Source organism: Peromyscus eremicus, chromosome 1 (assembly GCF_949786415.1).
Source record: "Peromyscus eremicus chromosome 1, PerEre_H2_v1, whole genome shotgun sequence".
NCBI lineage: Eukaryota > Metazoa > Chordata > Mammalia > Rodentia > Cricetidae > Peromyscus > Peromyscus eremicus.
Window position 1 is genome coordinate 2979945 of NC_081416.1, and position 18721 is coordinate 2998665.

General features: G+C 48.2%; 1 protein-coding gene across 1 annotated transcript in view; it reads left to right on the forward strand.

Annotated features, from left to right (window-relative positions):
- Positions 1 to 3062: 3062 nt before the first annotated feature.
- Gfra1 (GDNF family receptor alpha 1) overlaps positions 3063 to 18721 on the forward strand; it is a 212691-nt gene continuing 197032 nt past the window's right edge. The window contains exons 1-3 of the mRNA XM_059255991.1: positions 3063 to 3340; positions 4117 to 4410; positions 5565 to 5648. Of these exons, the coding sequence (XP_059111974.1) occupies positions 3301 to 3340; positions 4117 to 4410; positions 5565 to 5648 (418 nt within the window). The 5' untranslated portion in view covers positions 3063 to 3300. The remainder of the gene's footprint in view (positions 3341 to 4116; positions 4411 to 5564; positions 5649 to 18721) is intronic.

Genomic DNA, 18721 nt, shown 5'->3' on the forward strand with positions numbered 1-18721 from the left:
CTTACAACAACCTGTAACTTTCCAGCTCTGGGGGATCTGATGCCCTCTTCTGGCCTTCATGGGTGGGAACACACACAATAAAAATCAATAATCCTCTCAAAACCAAACCAAACCCCAAAAGATCAATTTTATTTTGTCAATATTTATCATTTATCAAAGGCTAGAGTAAGGAAGGGGCCTGAAATATTCTTGAAGCTGTAACTGCTTTCAAAGGAGTCCTACATTCTACTTTTGGAGACCTTTTAGACTAGCCTTCTTCCTTTCTGTTAAAAGTAGAATTTTAAAACTTCTGTAGAATAACCAAGTGCTTTCCAAATATTCTTTGTTTGGAAAGACATGGTTGCTGTCTTAAATGAAACTTAAATGTTCTTCAACCACCCCAAGTGGTCCCCAAAGACAAGCACTGACTAGACAGAGAGAGACATTCCCTTTCACTTATGAAATAGGACAAGGGAAAAGGACTTTACGTTCTGAGTGTCCATGGGAGTCTTCAGATACATCTTCCCATTAAAATCCACCTCCCTGGCATTTTCGCCTTGGTGGGAAAATATGGAAATAAGCTTCTGTAAGCAGAGACACTGATTGGAAGACTCAATTACATCTCCCCACGGTAGTCTGCACTGCAAACTTCTGGCTATCGATAGAGAAAAACTTAAGTAGCCCTTGGATTGAACCATCTGTCGTGAAAATGTGACATATGCTTTCTTTGTTTATTCAACTACCAAGTGTAAACTGATACATTGAACTGGAAATCTGTGTCTGGTGTGACTGACTGTGACGCTGGAGGAGGGATTCCTGGTGAAGGCACCAGCCACTTCATACCTGCCCCTGAGGAACACGGTGCAAAGCAAAGGAGGAGCTAGGACCAGCGGGATGTCCCCCTGGGTTACCGTAGCTCACTAAGGCGCAGACACCCTTTGAGGACTCCAAACAATGCACTGCGCCACACTAGCAGCCAGCACAGCTGAAGGGCACGCCTGGCTGGTGTGTTCTTGAATGGAGAGCGACCCATCCCTCCTCCTCTTTTCCCTGCCCTTACAACCCGGCCTCAAACTTAAACTAAAGCCCATGCCCTTTTCAATTAACCCCTGGATCAAAAGGAGCGTTCCTTTTCTGTCCTTCCTGGCGGTCCATTGTCTGTGGTGATGTGTTTGCAGATTTGACAGCTGGGCTCATAGATTGGATTCAAACTCGGTTTTCCTGAGAGATGAACTTGGACACAGAAAAGATCTCCAACAAGCCCCGAGTAGCGAGTTGGTTACCCACCACTGCGGACTGTACTCTAGACAGATCTCTGGAACCCTAAGGGACAGCGGATGTCACTTCAGCAGCATCGCTGGGGCGACTCTTTAAGTTGGGGTTGGGGACTATGGATGTGTTCTGCTTATACAATTTTTTTTTTTAATTTACTCTTGGAACAGTCAAGATGGAGGTCACCTTATAAATTATCTAAAGCTGGGTCTGACCAGACTTCAGTGCAGTAGGGCTGGGGGCTTTGCTTTGTCTCGCTGTCCGAGAGGTGTGTAGGCTCACACAGGCATGGATCTATGGGTGGGTGCATCCCAAGATCGCTGCTTAGGGCTTAGGTCTGAGTGAGTCTGTATCTTGCCGAGTCTTGAGTCACAACCGCCAATGACGTGGAGGAAAAAAAAAACAACTTTGTGTTCTAAAGGGTCTGAACGGATTGCTGTTTTGCACTAAAGAAAGAGTCCTTGTGCACTGAAGAGTGGGGGGTGTGCAGTCTCGGAGGCTGCTGCGGGTCCTACGCCTGCGTGCCTGTTGGCTTTGGGTCCCACCACCAGTCAGCCTGTAAGTCTACTGTGGCGGACAGTGGAGCTGCGCTTCATGGAGGAGCTGGCTCTGCGCTGCCGGGCGACCGGAGCAGAAGCACGCTGAGGGTCCTTTGGCCAAAACCAATCTGGGCACGCTACCCTCCTACCGCTTCCAATAACCGCTGACATCCCTAACGGGCACTGAGCCTGGGCAGGGCGCGGGGGGAGGGGGGGGGTCTGCTCGGAAATCGTCCTGGCCAACTCTGTCCTCCGAGCTGTAGCAGATTATGGCATCTTTTTTCCCCTCTAGCGCGAGAAAGTGAGCCCGGAAAAGGAAAGTGGGGGCGGGTCACCCCCCAAAGAATAAATAAACACTAGCTACTCGCCGCAGCTGGACACGGGTCGGTTCAGTCCAGGTTGGTGGCATTTAGAGTTTTCTTATTCCACTTGAGAACCCATCGCTACCTCCCCTTCAGCCACCCCTTTCCATTTTGCTGGCATCCTCCAACTTTGGGGCCAGGGGGGCGCTAGTGGTGCGGGGCTGCACCTGCTGGGGCGTGCAGATGCTGCGGGCTAGCTGGCTCTCCCGGGGCAGTGGTGTGGATGCGCAGGAGTTCGGGCGCTGGGCAAGTGCGTGTGAAGGCACCGATGTCTGGGAAGGAGCCCAGGATGCGTGGCGGGTAGGAGTAGGGGCGCCGAAGCCAGGTTTCAGCTTCAGGCGGGATGTCCATTTCTTCTTGCGGGACTGCTTGGGAAAAGAGGCTAGCCCGGGGGTGGGGGTGTCGGCGACAGAGGTGGCGATTGGTAGCCGGGATGCAGAGGGCCCGAGGCAGAGAAGCTAGGACGCTTACAATCCAGCCAGCGAGTGGTCGGGCGGGAGCCAGGAACCGCGGCCAACTTCCCGGAGCAGGGTCTCGGTCCAGCCGGGGCTGGCTAAGGAGCCTTCGCCGCCGAGGCTCCGACTCCGGGCAGCGCCGGCTTGTTTCCGGCGCTTGCTCGGAAAGTAATGCTTATTTATTTGCTTGCGTTCAGCCTCTTGGGTTGTGCGGGATAGCCTCCGGCTTTGGACGTAGGGAGCCCTAGCAGACCTCTCCAGACCCAAACCGCGGGTTCCGGAGCCTCCCCACGCCCGAAATAGATGCACTCCCCCCACCCCCGTTCTCGGACCCGAGTGGGGGTTGCGTTGAGAAGTCCCCCAAGGCGGGAGCGGGGGAGGGGAGAGAGGTGGGAGCGGGAGGCTTCCGCACTCCCGGCTCTCATTTCAAAGCGCTCTCTCCCTTCCAGGTTTGGTCGGAACTGAACCCCTAAAGCGGGTCCGCCTCCCGCCCTCGAGCCCGCCTGGGGCTGAGTCGCTGGCTGCGGTGGGCGGCAGAGCGACGGGGAGTTTCCTCTCACCCTGGATGGAGCTGAACTTTGAGTGGCCAGAGGAGTGCGGTCGCCCGGGAATCGCTGCACGCTGAGCTCTCCCTGCGAGACCCAGCGGCGGCTTTGGATTTGGGGGGGCGGGGACCAGCTGCGCGCCGGCACCATGTTTCTGGCCACTCTGTACTTCGCGCTGCCACTCCTGGGTAAGTCGAGGCCGCCGCTGGCTTTTTCACCCACAATCTTTCAAAAAAGGTCCCTTGCAGAGGCCACTCCAGAACGGCGGCGCGAGTGCCTTGGATGGGGGTGGAAGAAGTTTCCCTGGGGGGTGAAGAGGTTCGAGGGTCCCTGGGCTTGGGAAGCGGTGGCAGCGCAACTCTGCGCGGTTGGTTTTATTTTGCTGTGTTAAAAAAAATAATAATCTAGCCCGATGGGGATCTGAGGGGTCCTAGACCTTCACCCCGGGGCATACGCGTAGGTCCCCTTGGAAGTCACAAAGAGCTCGCTGAGCTCCGGCAGGTGGAGTGTGGTCGAAAAACACTGGGGTCGGGAGAGAGCAAACTTGGAATGGAAAACTTTTCTGGGGATAACGTCTCAGCGCACCCGCGGGGCAGACTGCCACTCGCCTGCCTCTCACCAAACTCGCTACGGGTGCCAAGCGTTCCAGCGGAGGGCCCTTGGGCTGCGGCGGACTGGCTAGCCGAGAGACTGCAGCCCCAGGTGCCCGGGGAGGCGGGGCAGCCAGCGGTTCAGGGCTGCTTCTACTTTGGGGCGGTGCAGGATCCTCAGCAAATCCCACAAAGACGGCTAGCAGAAGCTATTACTACCTTCCTTGGTGGGCCAGGGACCAGCTTCCTACCTAGTCTGCTCCTCATAACGATGGTGGAGCTATCATGCGCCCCCTTTCTCGCCCCTTCTGGGACCTAGACTCAGGGTCCCCATTAGTCTGATGCACTCAAGGCTTCTTCCATTCACCCCGTAGATTTGCTGCTGTCGGCCGAGGTGAGTGGTGGGGACCGCTTGGACTGCGTGAAAGCCAGTGATCAGTGCCTGAAGGAACAGAGCTGCAGCACCAAGTACCGCACACTAAGGCAGTGCGTGGCGGGCAAGGAAACCAACTTCAGCCTGGCATCTGGTCTGGAGGCCAAGGATGAGTGCCGCAACGCCATGGAGGCCCTGAAGCAAAAGTCTCTCTACAACTGCCGCTGCAAGCGGGGCATGAAGAAAGAGAAGAATTGTCTGCGCATCTACTGGAGCATGTATCAGAGCCTGCAGGGTATGCATCAACCGCCCCCACCAGCATGCCGGGGTTCCTCTCGGAAGTCAGGAGGCAACTCAGTCCAGTCGGCCTCGGGGTTAAGCCGGCTGATCTCATCATCCACTCTCTTCTCCCAGCTGCGGAATGAGGACCTTTCATTGGCCCCTAGGGACAGCAGCAGCTGGTGTTGGTTGCAGCTGAGCAGTATTGTTGGAAGATCCACGAGGGGGTGGGGGCACCCCTGGGATCCCATTGACCTTTGTGAAACCCAGTCAGAACATCAGAGTGGGGACCCCTTAATGCTACCTAAGGAACCCACTTCTCTGCCAGCCTGGAGCTTTCACTGGTTTTAGAGAGTAAGGATGCAAAGGCCTGCCTGCATCTTGCCTGGAGTTTTCCTACTTTATTCCCTTAGGACATGAGCTAAAGAAGTATTGCAGGGCCAGAGAACTCGGCTCTGTCTTCACCCCCGCATGCCGGTTCAAACATTGATGTGTGAGAAACCATTTGTCATCTGAGATTAGTTGAGTTTTGGACCAGCTGCTGAGGTTTAACCATGGTTAGCACACAAGTAGCAGTCACAACTGCTCATTCCAATGGGACTTAGGGAGTCTGTAAATGCACCACATGGATCCCATACCTTCAATTCTTCACCGAGACTCGCTGAACATTTGTAATACAGAAGCTCGAACTGTCAGCTGCCAATTCTAAAATCTAGTCATGAAAACCTGCTTTTAGGGTTGATCTTACAAACAGCCAGTGTTCCTGCTTGCAGGTCATATGCCTTGGTTTGGGGGAGCTAACAGAAATAGGGGCCTCTCCTGGGTCACCTTTCTTCCATTGGTTCCTGGAGGCAAGCAAAGTTTGTGACGTCACTGGTTCTTTTCTCTCCGATTTCGACTCCTTTGCAGAGTGGGAGACTTTCCTGGCAAGCTCGGGCTGGGTTGTGCTCCAGTATTTTCAAGGCACTCTGGGGAGAGCAAGGACAACAAAGGCAGAGGAATGAAAAAGGAATAATTATGTCCCCAAACATACATATGAAATCTTTGAGAGTTTCAGCATCTTCTAGGTACACAGTCATAACATGATTAGAGGTTCCAACTGAGCAGAGAAACACTATTTGAAATATGCCCGTTTTCCAGAGCTGAGCCTAATCTTCCTGTCGTTTCTAGGAAATGATCTACTGGAAGATTCCCCGTATGAGCCAGTTAACAGCAGGTTGTCAGATATATTCCGGGCAGTCCCGTTCATATCAGGTAAGCTGATTCATACTTCCACTGCAACCCCTTTGCCAGCTAGGATCTGATGGCTTGCCTTCTCTTGAGCTCTCACATGCTGTATCGGATGGCGGCGTGTTTCTGGGAAATCGGAGGTAGGGTGATGATAATGAACAGGCGGAATGCCTAGCGATGCATGTGCGAGAGAAGAGTAATTCTCAATGAGGTGATGTGGTGTGGTGGATTGGAAGAGTCTGGAGGGAGGTGACTGAGTGGATTTTTTTTTTTAAACAAAATATGATTGGCCAACTCTTGGCAAAGGGAGTGCTACTTGTGTCTGTAGGTGGCAATCATATCCTGGCTGCTGCATACCTTACACAGTGCCTTTGTGGGATGGGATTTGCTTTTCTGTCGCCCCTGTCTTCAGGAAACAGTGGAGATAACCTCAAACTGTTGAGGGATTGTGGGTAGACTAACTTGACTGCCTGTGATGTAAAAGTTGATGTTCTTCTGTTTGTTTACATCCTTCTCTTTCTTACTTGTCCTGAGCAAGTGCATGCCCTTCTGAGAGACTACACCTCTGCCCCAATGGCCCTTTAAAATTTAGTCTTGTTACTCTTGGCTTATTTGGACTTTCTTTGCAGTTCTGAATTTGGTTTGGAAGTGAACTGGTTTGAGAATTAAGGGTTTGGGGGTTTTGTTTTTATTTTTCCATAACATCTGCATTCAGACAGCCGACATATAATAGGGAAGGCAGTAATTTCTCTTAATGAAATACAGATTCCAGACTGGTGCTGTCTTATTTTTTTTTTATTTATTTGCAGTTAAGACATTTCTCAAGTACATATAACCACCACAAATTACAAGAGTCTTGGCAGTTAAACATGATGGTTAGTGTTGAATCTGATTCTGTGAGGTGATGGCTTGTTGATAAGAATCTTCTGGTGTTTTAGATGCCTTAGGCTTTTAGCACAAAGGCACAGAACCAAGGGAGTATGTACATCTTGATACTGTGTATGTTGTGTGTGCACTCATTGGCCAAATAGCCACTGGACAACTACTGTGTTCTCCACATTGTGGTTTTGGCAGTGAGCCAGCCATCATCCTGGTCCTTGTGAATCTTAGAGGCAGCTGCTGACATTTACTGAGCCCTTACTATATGCCAAGCATTGTGTCTGGAGCTTCTCGTCACTGACTCACACCATCATGTGCATTTTAGGCATTGTTTCTACAGGGATGGTGGGAACTAGCATGTGATCACAGAGTTCATAAATGTAAGAATCAGAATTCAAAGCAAGGTTTGTTTGATCATAAGGTGTTACATGAGTCCTAAATGGTCTTATAGTAAAAACTCGTTGCCTGATATTGGGGTAAATCCTGAAAGATCAGAGAGACAAAGGAACAAGCCACTGCCACATCTTACCTCTAGGACTCCTCAGCCTGAAAAGCCTCTAGTTCCTGTCTCCTCATGCCTTATATCGCTTTCTCTGCCCAGCCATCACTTCCTGGGATTAAAGGCGTGTGTGCTTCCTAAGAAAAGGCATGAGATCTCAAGTGCTGGGATTAAAGGTGTGTGATTCCCAAGTACTGGGCTTAAAGGTGTGTGCCACCACTGCCTGACCTGTATGTTTAATCTAGTGGCTTGTTTTGTCCTCTGATCTTGAGGCAAATTTTATTAGGGTACACAATATATAAGCACAGTAAGGTGTTTTGTTTTGATCTACCCGTTGTTGGCACAGACTGGCATCCTTAATGTAGAAGTTAGAATCTCAGGTTGCATCCAAACTATTGACTCAGAATCTGGCTTTTAGCAAGATCCACCTGGACAGGTCTTTCATGGGTACATGAAGCTTGAGATGCACTTCTATATATGATTTTCCCTTTGGTCTTTTGGTTTATAGGAAAACTCTCTGTGTCTCTCTCTATCTCTGCTCCCACCCCGTGTGTGTGTGTGTGTGTGTGTGTGTGTGTGTGTGTGTGTGTGTGTGTATACGTGTACGGAGTAAGATATGAGACTATAAGTTTGTTTCTGGACCTTTGTGTTCTCTTGAATTTTATGGTAATTCGCACTCTAAATCTTGACTGTTTCTCTCTGCCCTGCAATGACAGTGTCTTAAGCAGTGAGAGTTGCATGGACAGTGTTGTGAAGGGGCTAAGATGGGGTGTAACGGATAGGGTTCTGGGAGCCTGACTTCTACACCTCCTACCTGCTGCTTGCCATGAGACCATCACTTCTCACCGATGGCCATTTTGATTTTAATTTCACAATTGCAGTGAGCTATGTATGGGGCTTTGCACAGGTTCCTGTCTGATGCCATGTCACTTATCTCTCCTTGGTATAATGAGGCATTTGGAGTAAGTGATCTCCAGTTCTCCAGTCTGCAATACTGAAGGAAGACTGAGATCACCCCAGCATCTCTCCCCCTGCTCCCGTGCTCCTGTACCACCTTTGGAACAGCAAGGGCGTTCCTGAGTATCACCAACTTGTCTAAATTCCCTTAATGAGTATCAGAAAAATCTTCTGTATTGACGTTTCTCTTATTCATTCACTGGATAAACAAACTCAGTCACGTCTATTTTCACAGCAGACAGGATCCCGAGTGTGCGAGATCCATCCTGTTGAGTACCTAAAAGTCATAATGAATTAAGCAGAGGCAGGAAGGCTTTGTTTAGAGCTTGCATTTGATATCTCGAGGGCATTGGACTTAGGTTCTAGCCCCAGAGAGCTCTGACCTTTGACAGTGACTGTGTTCCTTAAGTGGATGTAGTAAAGCCAAATGGATCCTTGAGGGGTTTGGAGTCATTGAATATGGCACATTAGCCAGTATGGTCTCTGTCAGATGGAGGCTGGAAAAGCAGAATGATAAATGTAGCTTTTCACAGTTGGAGTCTGAGTTTGTAGAGCATGTTCTGTGTAGGGCATGTCTCTGAGGCATCCAGGACAGCAGGGTCTCTGAGCCCTACCGATGAAGGTAGCCATCAGGGATCCCATGTTTGGGTTACCCGGCCTGGTGTGAGGAGTGTGTTTATCCACATAGAAGTGGCAGCTGAATCTTCCCACAGACTAAGCCACGTTTTGAAAGTCTTGGAGTGAAGATTGCTCAGTGAGTTAAGTGCTTGCTGAATGAGTATGAAGAAGTGTGTGGGTCCTCGCACCCCCACAAAAGCTGGAGCCAGTGATGTACGTCTATAACCTCAGCGTTGAGGAGGGGAAAGCTGAGAGGGCAAATCCAGAGAACTCTATGGCCAGCCAGACCGGCAGCAACCAAGCTTCAGGCTCAGTGAGAGACTATATCAAGAAAATAAAGTGGAGAGAGTTATGGGAAGATACCCAGCATGGATCTCTGGCCTTTACACACACAGGTATGGCTGAGTTCATCTGTACACACAGAAGCATGCCTGGCCCCCTCGAAGATACGTTTGTTTACATTTTCTTTGGAGTCTTTAAACCCAAGCTGTCTTGCTAACTGGATAAAAGGCCTTGTGGAGATACTACATGTGGCCCGGCAGGAACAAGGAAGAGAAGTACAACCATAAGATAAAATATAAAACGGTTTTCTCTTCTGAAGCCTGAACTGTGAAAGGGAACTGGAGCTGCTGAGTCAGGCCCGTATTTTAGTGGACAGTTGGCAGGCCTACACTTGTGAAAATTTGATTGTGGGAGTCTCTGGTCTCTGAGGCATGCAAAGGGACTTGAGGAGGCATGTTGACTGTGGACTCTGCCAGTGTGGTTTCCAAGGGTGTAGGGCCTAAATTACACAAAGGAGAAAATGGGCCAGTGTGGCAAAATGTTGGCATAGATGGGAAGACATGGAGAGTCTCCTGGGAGCCCAGAGGTCAGAGCTGTGTGTGCACATGGAAGTCCAGACACTAGACTTCATCATACAGTACTCCACCTGCCCTTCTCTCTTGGCCACAGCCCTCTGCCTGTTAACTTCTGATCTGCTTCCTGTTTTCTCCACAAGGCTGCAGTCAACTGCAGTAACTAGAAATGGACTTTAGAGGATGGTGAACCTGCTGGAGTTTCTTCCCTGTGACTCTCCAGAACAAGAGAACTATGCATGGAGAAGATTTGAAAGCTCATTGGGTGCCAAGAGAAGCCTAACGTGGAGGGAGGCATAAAGCCCCTCCGGGGCAGAAAAAGTAAAAGAAGCTACAAGGGTTTGTGTGTTCGTCAGGAGTTTGCACTTTAGAAATAGGAGCTGCTGGGCTCTCCACACAGAGAATCAGTGTGGACAGTGGAGTATATAAGAGTCGGGTGGAGAGTTTGTGAGGATAGAGGTGTGTCAGAGCTGGGACTTCCTGCAGATGACTTGGTGAGAGATGACAACCCAGACTGTGTCTGCCATCCCTCCCCTCACAGACCTTACAGATGTCTCAGACATTTCCAGAAATACTGTGTGATTGGGAATGGCTTAACCCAGGAATGAGATGTGCCCAGGCTGTCTTGAGTCTGGATTTCTGAATAAGGTAATTAGCTGTGCTTGTTATTTAATCTTTATGTCACTGCTTTAAAAAAAAAAAAAAAAAGCTCTGTTACAACCTTGGCCCATTGGAGAAGAGTCTTATGATGTGGTGGTATGGTGTTCCCCGAAATATTGTGTACTCTAATAAACTTATCTGGGGTCAGAGACAGAACAGCCGCAATATTAAACACAGAGGATAGGCGGTGGTAGCACATGCCTTTAATCCCAGCATTCTAGAGGCAGAAATCCACGTGTTCAAGGATACAGCCAGGCATGGTGACTCACGCCTTGAATCCCAGAGAGTGATGGTAGAAGGCAGAAAGACATATAAGATGTGAGGACCAGAAACTAGAAGCATTTGGCCTGGTTAAGCATTCAGGCTTTTGAGCAGCAATTCAGCTGAGACCCATTCTGGATGAGGAATCAGAGGCTTCCAGTCTGAGGAAACAAGACCAGCTGAGGATCCGGCGAGGTGAGGTAGCTGTGGCTTGTTCTGTCTCTCTCACCTTCCAGTGTTCATCCCAATACCTGGCTCAGGTTTGATTTTATTAATAAGAACTTAAGATTCCTGCTACATTATGACATCATCTGTGGATCACTAGAGTCTCAGTACAGCTTTGCTGTTCTTGCTGTAGGATGGGGGTACCATCCTGTTCACTCAGTTCTTGATTTAATTTTAAAATATTTTAAAGTGTTGTATGTCTGTGTCTATGTGTGCATATGTACACATACATGTGGGTGCCCAATAGGCCAGACAAGGATGTGGTAGCTCTTGGAGTTACAGGCAATTACGAGCCACCTGATGTGGGTATTGAGAACAAAAATCCAGTCTTCCATAAGAGCAGTTTACACTCTTAATCTCAGATCCATCTCTTTGCCCTTTGCCCAGCTCTTGAAAACCATCTCTTATGGTGCTGATGCTGTGTGTTAGAGCCCCAGTAGCTCCCTATTACTGATTCTGGTCTGTGCCCACTCTTAGCAGACCTTGGAGGCCCTTTGTGGCCTACTCTCACCACTCCCTGGAAGCCCCATGCTCCTTCCATTCAAGCTCCGTCAGTCAAACCCGTCCCTGTGTACTCGGTTTACGTTCGCCCTCCCGGCCTCTGCTCTCATGCCTTGCTGCTTCAGAAGCATCTAATACTTCTGTAAGACTGTAGTCAGCTTTCCTCTCTGAAGGTCTTGCTGAAATCCCCCAGACAGGCCTTTCACTTAGGACTCCCTCCTGTTTCCTGCGCTTTTACTTTTATGATAATTGTTAATCACAGCACATTGAGAGGACTTATTTATGTGTCTGTCTTTCCCACTCAAAGTCGGCGACTGCTTCTTAGGCTCTGTGTCTACTCAGCACCCAGCACCCTTTCTGATCCAGAGCAGACGTTCTGTTGACCACAGGTGGATTGACAGGGCAGCATCCTCAGAGACCTAGGCCCATCAGTCCTCTGCTTTAACGAGCACTCTTGCAGAGACGGTAAGTGAATTGGCCAGGACCACGCTGCTTGAGATTTGCCAGGGCGTTGCTGTGTGGGAGGATAGCTATCTTTTTTGCTGCATGCTCTGGACACACCTTATCCATTCCAGGGACCCCAGCTACCTGGTATATGGGTGACTCGGAGCCTTCTCTCATACTTCAGCACCTAAAACAGTCTTCCCTGCTGAGCTCTGGATGGGACCATCTAGCTGTATCTGTTACCTCAAACTTAGCATGTCCAAACTGGATCTCATCATCCCTCCCCTCTTCTCCCCGTACCCTTTCTTCCTGAGTCTCTTACACAGTGGTGTTATTGGATGCCCAGTGTGTTACACTCAGTCAGCAGGACTGTCTCCAGGCTCTGAGGAGACAGGAGACAGCCAGTCCTCCTTGGTACTGCCTGCCTCCAGTCCTCTAGTTGCCATCTTGTCCTTTGCCTCAGCTTTGCCTCAGCCTTGACACTCATCAGCTTGGGTCTGGTTTCTCCTAGCATCACCTGGCCTCTTCATTGCCAGGTACCTTGATGACCTGATGGCAACACCTGTCTTACTTCACAGACTTTTCATGCTCAGTCTCTGTCTCCCCCCCACACACACACACTCTGTCATAGACAGGGCACAGTGACCATCTAGTCTTATGTCAGTGCTCAGGGTAGCTTCACAGGGCCACTCTTAGTACACATATGTTCTAGAAAAAGGACACATACCCTGGGCTTTCACCCACCCAGGTGACTCGTGGCTCCGCCCAAAGCTTGGCTATAGTACCGGGATGATTGCATCAATGTCATAGGTTCTTATGGGTTAATGACGCTTTATGTAAAATTTTTAGCATAGTGCCTTGAACATCTTTGGTCCTCTATAAATTTTCCTCACCTTAAACGCATTGATGAGACTCTTTGCTGTAGGCTCCCTTCAGACTCTGAGACCAGCTTCTCCAACAGCCCATTCCCTAATCAGGGACTGAAGAGGGTAGCAATCCCGAACCCTCAGAGAGCCTGATAAATCTGTCTCTATCTCCAAGGCTCTGGAGGACAGCCTTGCCTCTCCCTAACCAGTCATGAGGCTTGCAGGCCCTTTCTGGGGGGCTCTGCTCATGCTCAGGTTCCTGCTGCTGCTCTTCCTTGGTAGGAGGTGAGTGTGTAGCCACCACCCGGGAAGCAATCTCTTCCTGTACTTAAGGATTCTTGTGATCAGCTTTCCCTTCTCAGCTTCACTGACTCCCTTTCTCCCACCTCACCCCATAAATCTCCCCAGTGCCCCACAGCAGAAGAATTACTGCTCCCTGCGAAGGGCATGCCTTAGACAGGGAAGAGACTTCCGCCTTCGAAGCTCTGCTAAGAACACTCAAGGTTCACTTTCACAGACCACTACCTTTGGGTTTTAGTCTTCCTTTCCTGCCCCTGAGGCGGCCCACTTTTATGGCATAACAATGTGGAATTACAAACAGGTTCAAAAAGAAAGGAGAGGATAACCAATCTAAGCAAACATAGGAGCCTTTTAGGGTCTTTGAACTTGTAAACAAGTGTGTAAGACACACACTGCCTTTAATTTAGTCTCTCCGTACTTGCTCATTACCTGCCTGATGGCTTGAGGAAACTCTGTCTTTCTGTGTCACTGATCATGTCCTCCAGGCAACATTATATTATTTAGATAAAATGTGAACCTTGATAAGTTTTATGAAAAAGCAATAGGACGTTGTGGTCTCTGACTCTTTATGGCAGAGGCCTGCATGCCCTGGTGAAGGCTGGGAAGGTAGAGACAGACAGACAGTTTGCATAGCGTTACTGGAGGTCCTGTTTTAGAAAAGGGCGATAAAACATCAGTGAGTGACAGGTAATTGCATGAGCTGAAGATTGTTACAAGGTGCAAAATTATTTATAGCCAATATGTCTGTCCTCATTCCTTCTCTTTAGTCTCCTGAAGTATTTCTTTCTGTCGCCCTTTCATTTCTCGACTTGAAGCTTGTTCTTTCCAAAGGACACCCCGCACCTTGTTTTTTCTTTGTTGTCTGAGACGCAGTGCCAAATTCTCAAGAGAAGGTGTCAAGTAGAGCAGATTTGGTTCGAAGAATGCTGTTGGTCCAGGAGGTAGGAATCTGCTAGCTTTAACCCTGACTAGTTGGGGGACTTGGACTAGTGTCCACCCTTCCTAGAGGCCATATGTGCCTGTGACAGTAGGAAGGCAGTGGACTGGGTTGGCTTTGACCAGATTTCTGCTCTTCCTTGAAGAGTCTACGTTGAATCTTACACATTTATGTGTCTTTGTTTCTAGCATTTTCTTCATACCAAGGAAACTTGATCCTGACACACCACATACACAGATACACACAGACACACACAGTTTTATATAATATGTATGTTATACACATAGAATTCGTAAACTGTGGTTTGGCTGAATGTATACAAAGAAGGTAGTGAAGAATAAAAGAGAAAGGGAAAGAAGAAGATGAGAGTAGGAAAAAGAAAATGAATCTGGAAGTGAGTTTGGTAGGTAAAATCCAAGCTGTAGGACTGTATTTAAATAGCTCAAGCCATTGCAAGGGTCCTGCTTGTTTGACAGGGACAAACAAAGATGCCCTAGCAGGACTTTTAGAGGTCATTCTGATCCAGCCCTCTTATTTTATTGATAAGAAAACTGAGAGTTCCATAAATTTATGGGACAGTGGAACATAAATTGTCGGGAACAGTGATGACAAGCAAAATTAGGTATGTGCTTGTTTTTAAATTGCTATTCGAAGCTCTCCGGATCCTGGCATTTTCCTGCCTCCTTTCACTTGTCCTTGACCTCTTCAGGCCTCTGACTCCTTCTGTCTCCCCTGGAGAACCTTGAGTGCCGCAGCCTGGGCTCCAGCTAGAGGGGGCAGCTGACCACCGTCTCAGAACAGGGGTTAATTGATAGATCCCGCAGCAGGAGCCAGTGGCTGCAGCCTTAGCACAGTTTCATCTTCTGTCTCTCTTCAGAGTTTCTGTGAGGGGAAAAAAGTGAGAAATATTTGTTGCTTTAAGCCCTCCCAGCCCTCACATTAAAAAAAAAAAAAAGAAAGAAAATCTTTCATTTGGTATTTTTTGTTAAGGAGGCTAAGCACTTCCTGTAATTTAGAGACTCAACTAGCTGGGTCAGTGATGGAAATGAATGGGTAATTTGCATAAGGGGCTAATTTATTATGTCCCGTGGGCATTTCTTTCATCTCTCCTTCCATTCTAATTAACGTTCTAAGGGGGTCTATCACCATATCAGAAATTAGGGGTGAAAGCAGCCATTGTTAACCTTTCTGATGATTTCTCGCCTTCTCGGATCTTTTAACCATATCTCTTCATGTCCAAGGTTTCATTTAGGGCTGCAGAGTCCTTGGGGAGATTTCTAGGAGTGTGCTCTTTCAGGATCTTGCATCAAGTGGTAAGAGTCCAGATGGCACAGCACAGGCAGAGGGACTTGAGATGTGTAAAGCACAAGGACCTGGGGGTGGGCTTGCTTGCACACAGGCCGCTGGAAGCTATACAGACATGCACATACTGTGTACAGCATGGAGATTTGGGTACATTTGTATATCTGTCTGCTCTGGGCTGTACACTTACAGTATTGCGATTCTGGACATCTATCTCATCAATCTTTTTTTTTTTTTAAATCTTCCTTGACATGTGCTCAGTTGGTCCTGGCTGTGACAAAGGCAGAGGCAGCTGTGTGTGGTACAGCGGAGGAAGGGAAGAAGAACAAGCAATTTCTTTGAAAATCAATTGTAATTTACTCTTGCTAAATTGGAGAAGGTCCGCCCTGTCCATGCATTAGCATATGACAGACTTTTAATCATTTGGTCAATCCGTGGTTCCATCTGGGACTCTGCCATCTTAGACCCATGTGCCCTCCAGATTTGCTCCCTTTTTAAAGAGGGGTGTGAAAGGAAAGGGTCTCTCTGGGAACGCACAGAGAAGTCACTGCTGTGTGTCTTTTTTTACTGAACAGCCCCCACCACACACATATTTTGCTTTCGTGCCCTAGCTCACCAGAGGTCAGTGCTGTGGCTTCTGATTTTTGAGGGGGAAATTTGAGCACTGAGAGGTTGAGCACTGCTTTAAGGGTCCAACAGCTCATGCCTGAGAGAGCTCACATTTTGTTCCCATGACTCTATAAAAAAAATGCTCTTTCTGTTGTTCCTATTGGCATTTGAAGCACAGACCTTGGATCCCTTATTCCAAAGGAGATATTTAGTTCTTTTTTTCCTCTTCAGTTCCCAGCTTCTCTTCCTCTGTCTTCTGCCTTAAGATCCTGTTTGACAAATGGCCTTTAAAGTTGAAATTTAAGCCAGTATCTGTTATTTTAATATTTGGCCCTGCGTTCTGAGGGGTTCTTAATTGAGACCCGGAATCCAGAACACTCGTGCTATTAGAACCATTCCGGCGGAACTGCAGAAATATTAACCAAAGAAGCAATTTCTGCATTCTGTCTTTTTCCATTTCTGTGTGAGGCGGGAAGGTTTCTAAAGTGGAGCAGGATGCCTGGGGCCACTTTCTGTCATGTTGTCATATAAATAGCATTACACAGTGGTGAAGAAAGGAACACATAGTTGAGTCCCACTTTAAGGTGACCTAATATGTTATTCATTTGTCTTCCACTGTGCTGGCACCCCTTCCGTTTACGCCCCAGCAAATCGCCCAGGAAGCACCACAGCAGCTGTGCAGCTGCTGCTCCGCTTGCGCACTGTCCTCTCACGAACACTTAATCATGTATGGAAATCAGTATTGATCGCACTCATGGTAGGAATAGAGCAGCAGGTTCCTTAAAGTCCATGTTTATGAAATGGTTCATTGATCCTTGTTCCTATGAGTTTCAAATAAACCCCTGATGAAGCAGATGCCAGATCACTAGATTGGGGGGGCGGGGGGAGTATCCCCAGTGGAGCCCTGTCTGCTCAGAGTTTAGGAATGGCAAGTGGCACCTGAGTGGGGAAAAGGGTGAGTAGGCTGGCAGTGAGCATACTCCCAACTAGGAATGAGTGACCTCACTGTGGTCACTCAGGAAAAGAAAGAGTAATTATGACAAGTGAAGCACAGCGGGTTAGGTATTTTACCACAACGACTTGGCTGATTCTTGAGTAGGAACCAGCCCCACTTGGTGGATGTGGAAACTGAGACCCAAATAAAGTAATCAGAGTGTACACACCTAAGTTGTGGCGGGGCTGGAAAGCTCTGTGATTGAAGCTTTTACTGCTGAAATGTGAATGTTCACGTCCTCAGAACCCAAGTAAAATGCAGACGGTGGGCGTGGCGGCCCATGTTCATTCCAGCCTCAGAAGGCTGAGACAGAGGAACCCAGAGCACGCTGGCCAGCCAGACCAGCCTCCTTGGTGAGTTCTGAGTTTGAACTAGAGACTCCACCTGGATGAGTAAGGTGGAAGAATCGCTGAGGATGATTCCTAACATCGACTTCAGACGTTCACATGCATGTGCTTCTGCATCAGACACATATTCACACTACACACATGGCAAACCTTCACATGCAGTAGTGTGCGCGCGCGCGCGCACACACACACACACACACACACACACACACACACAAAAATGGAAAAACAAAAGCAAGACAGAACTAAGCTGTGGCAGAGCCAGCATTCTTATGTATGAAGTTTGTGTCAGGGTTCATGTGGTGGCATCCCTTTGCAATGTGCAGCATGTGTGTCCCATGAGAGTTCAGTATGCAACCTGGGTGAAAGACTGGTAGATGCATTTTACTGAGTGGTACGCATGTATGCATTTAGTATCTATGTGATGCATATGACACATAATCTCATGTTACATACATTGTATATAACATACAGAATGTGTTACAGATGTAATATGACACATGCTATAAATGTTATATGCATCACATCCTATCTGAAATTACATGTCAATATAGTATATGCTACATTTTATGTTTGTTTTAGAATTAGGAAAACTGGTCAGTTTGGGGGGTTCTTATTTTCCAGCTTTTCGGGGTGGTAGAATTTTATTCTTGCCAAATTCATTCACAGATATACTTCCCTTTCCTACCTTCTAAGAAGTCTCATTTTCTGTTTTATAGATAGATATGAAGAAAATAACGTATGGTGAGTGAATAGAACCCACGTAGCTCAGTGTAATCCCAAGGAAGGAATAATAGATAAGAGTTGAAAATTAGAAGGATTGATGAGGGGATGTCCCTTCACTTGGAAATGCCCCATCTTTGATTTCTTTCATTAGTAAACTTAGTTCACACATGTGTGCAGCACATTCTGGTTACTCCCCTCTCGCCCTGTCTTGTCTTTTTCCCTCTCACCCCTTTCCAGGCCCCCTTCTTTCGTGTCTTTCATATTCGTGACTCTTCAGAGTCCTACTTTCCATGCGTATGACTTTTGGTTTGGTTTGGTTTTGTATCACTCAGAGCGTAACTGAGGCTATCTGCATGACCAGGGGTTTGCAGCTACCCACTACAATCCAGCGGGCTCACCAGCGAGAATAAAACTGGACCGTATGCCCCCAACCACTCACAGGGTCTGTTAGTCGCCAGTATTTGTGGTAGGGCCCTGTAAACCCTACCTCCATCCACAGCTGACTGTTGGGTAGGCCAGACCTGTGTGGGCCCAGACTCAGTTGGCACAGCTGCTGGGAGTTCGTGATTTCCATGGCTGTGCCATGCTTAGAAGATGATGTTCTATAATCTAAAGAGGACTTTTGAGTTGGGTTTTGTGAAGTGAACAGGAGTTTGATGAATAGAGATGGTTGGGGAGGGAGTTCAGGCAGAAGACTGGAGTAAACGAAGATTCATTGCATCTGAGCCGTTTCTGTGGCAGGAACATGAGGCGTGATGGGAGCAGACTGGGTAGAAAGGCACATGTCCTTGTCCTGTCCTAACACCAGGACAGAGCAATAGCTGCAGTCCTCGGCCTGGCTGGCACTTTCAGTCTGAACCATGTGCGGTGACCACTTTTCATTTTCAGTATGGCAAGATAACATTCTCCAGGACTTAATAGAGTTTTGTGTCATAAAAGCAACACAGGCCTCTGGATGCTTCCTGACTGGAGAAGGACATGAGGACTGCCGTGGGAATACTCCTCATTCCAAGTTCTTTCCAGGCAGGTGAATGAGGTCAGGAGTGCCATGCTGCTGCCTCAGCCCCTGGAGACAGAAGGTCAGGTCCATGCTGCCTCTCCCAGACCTGTGTGGCCTG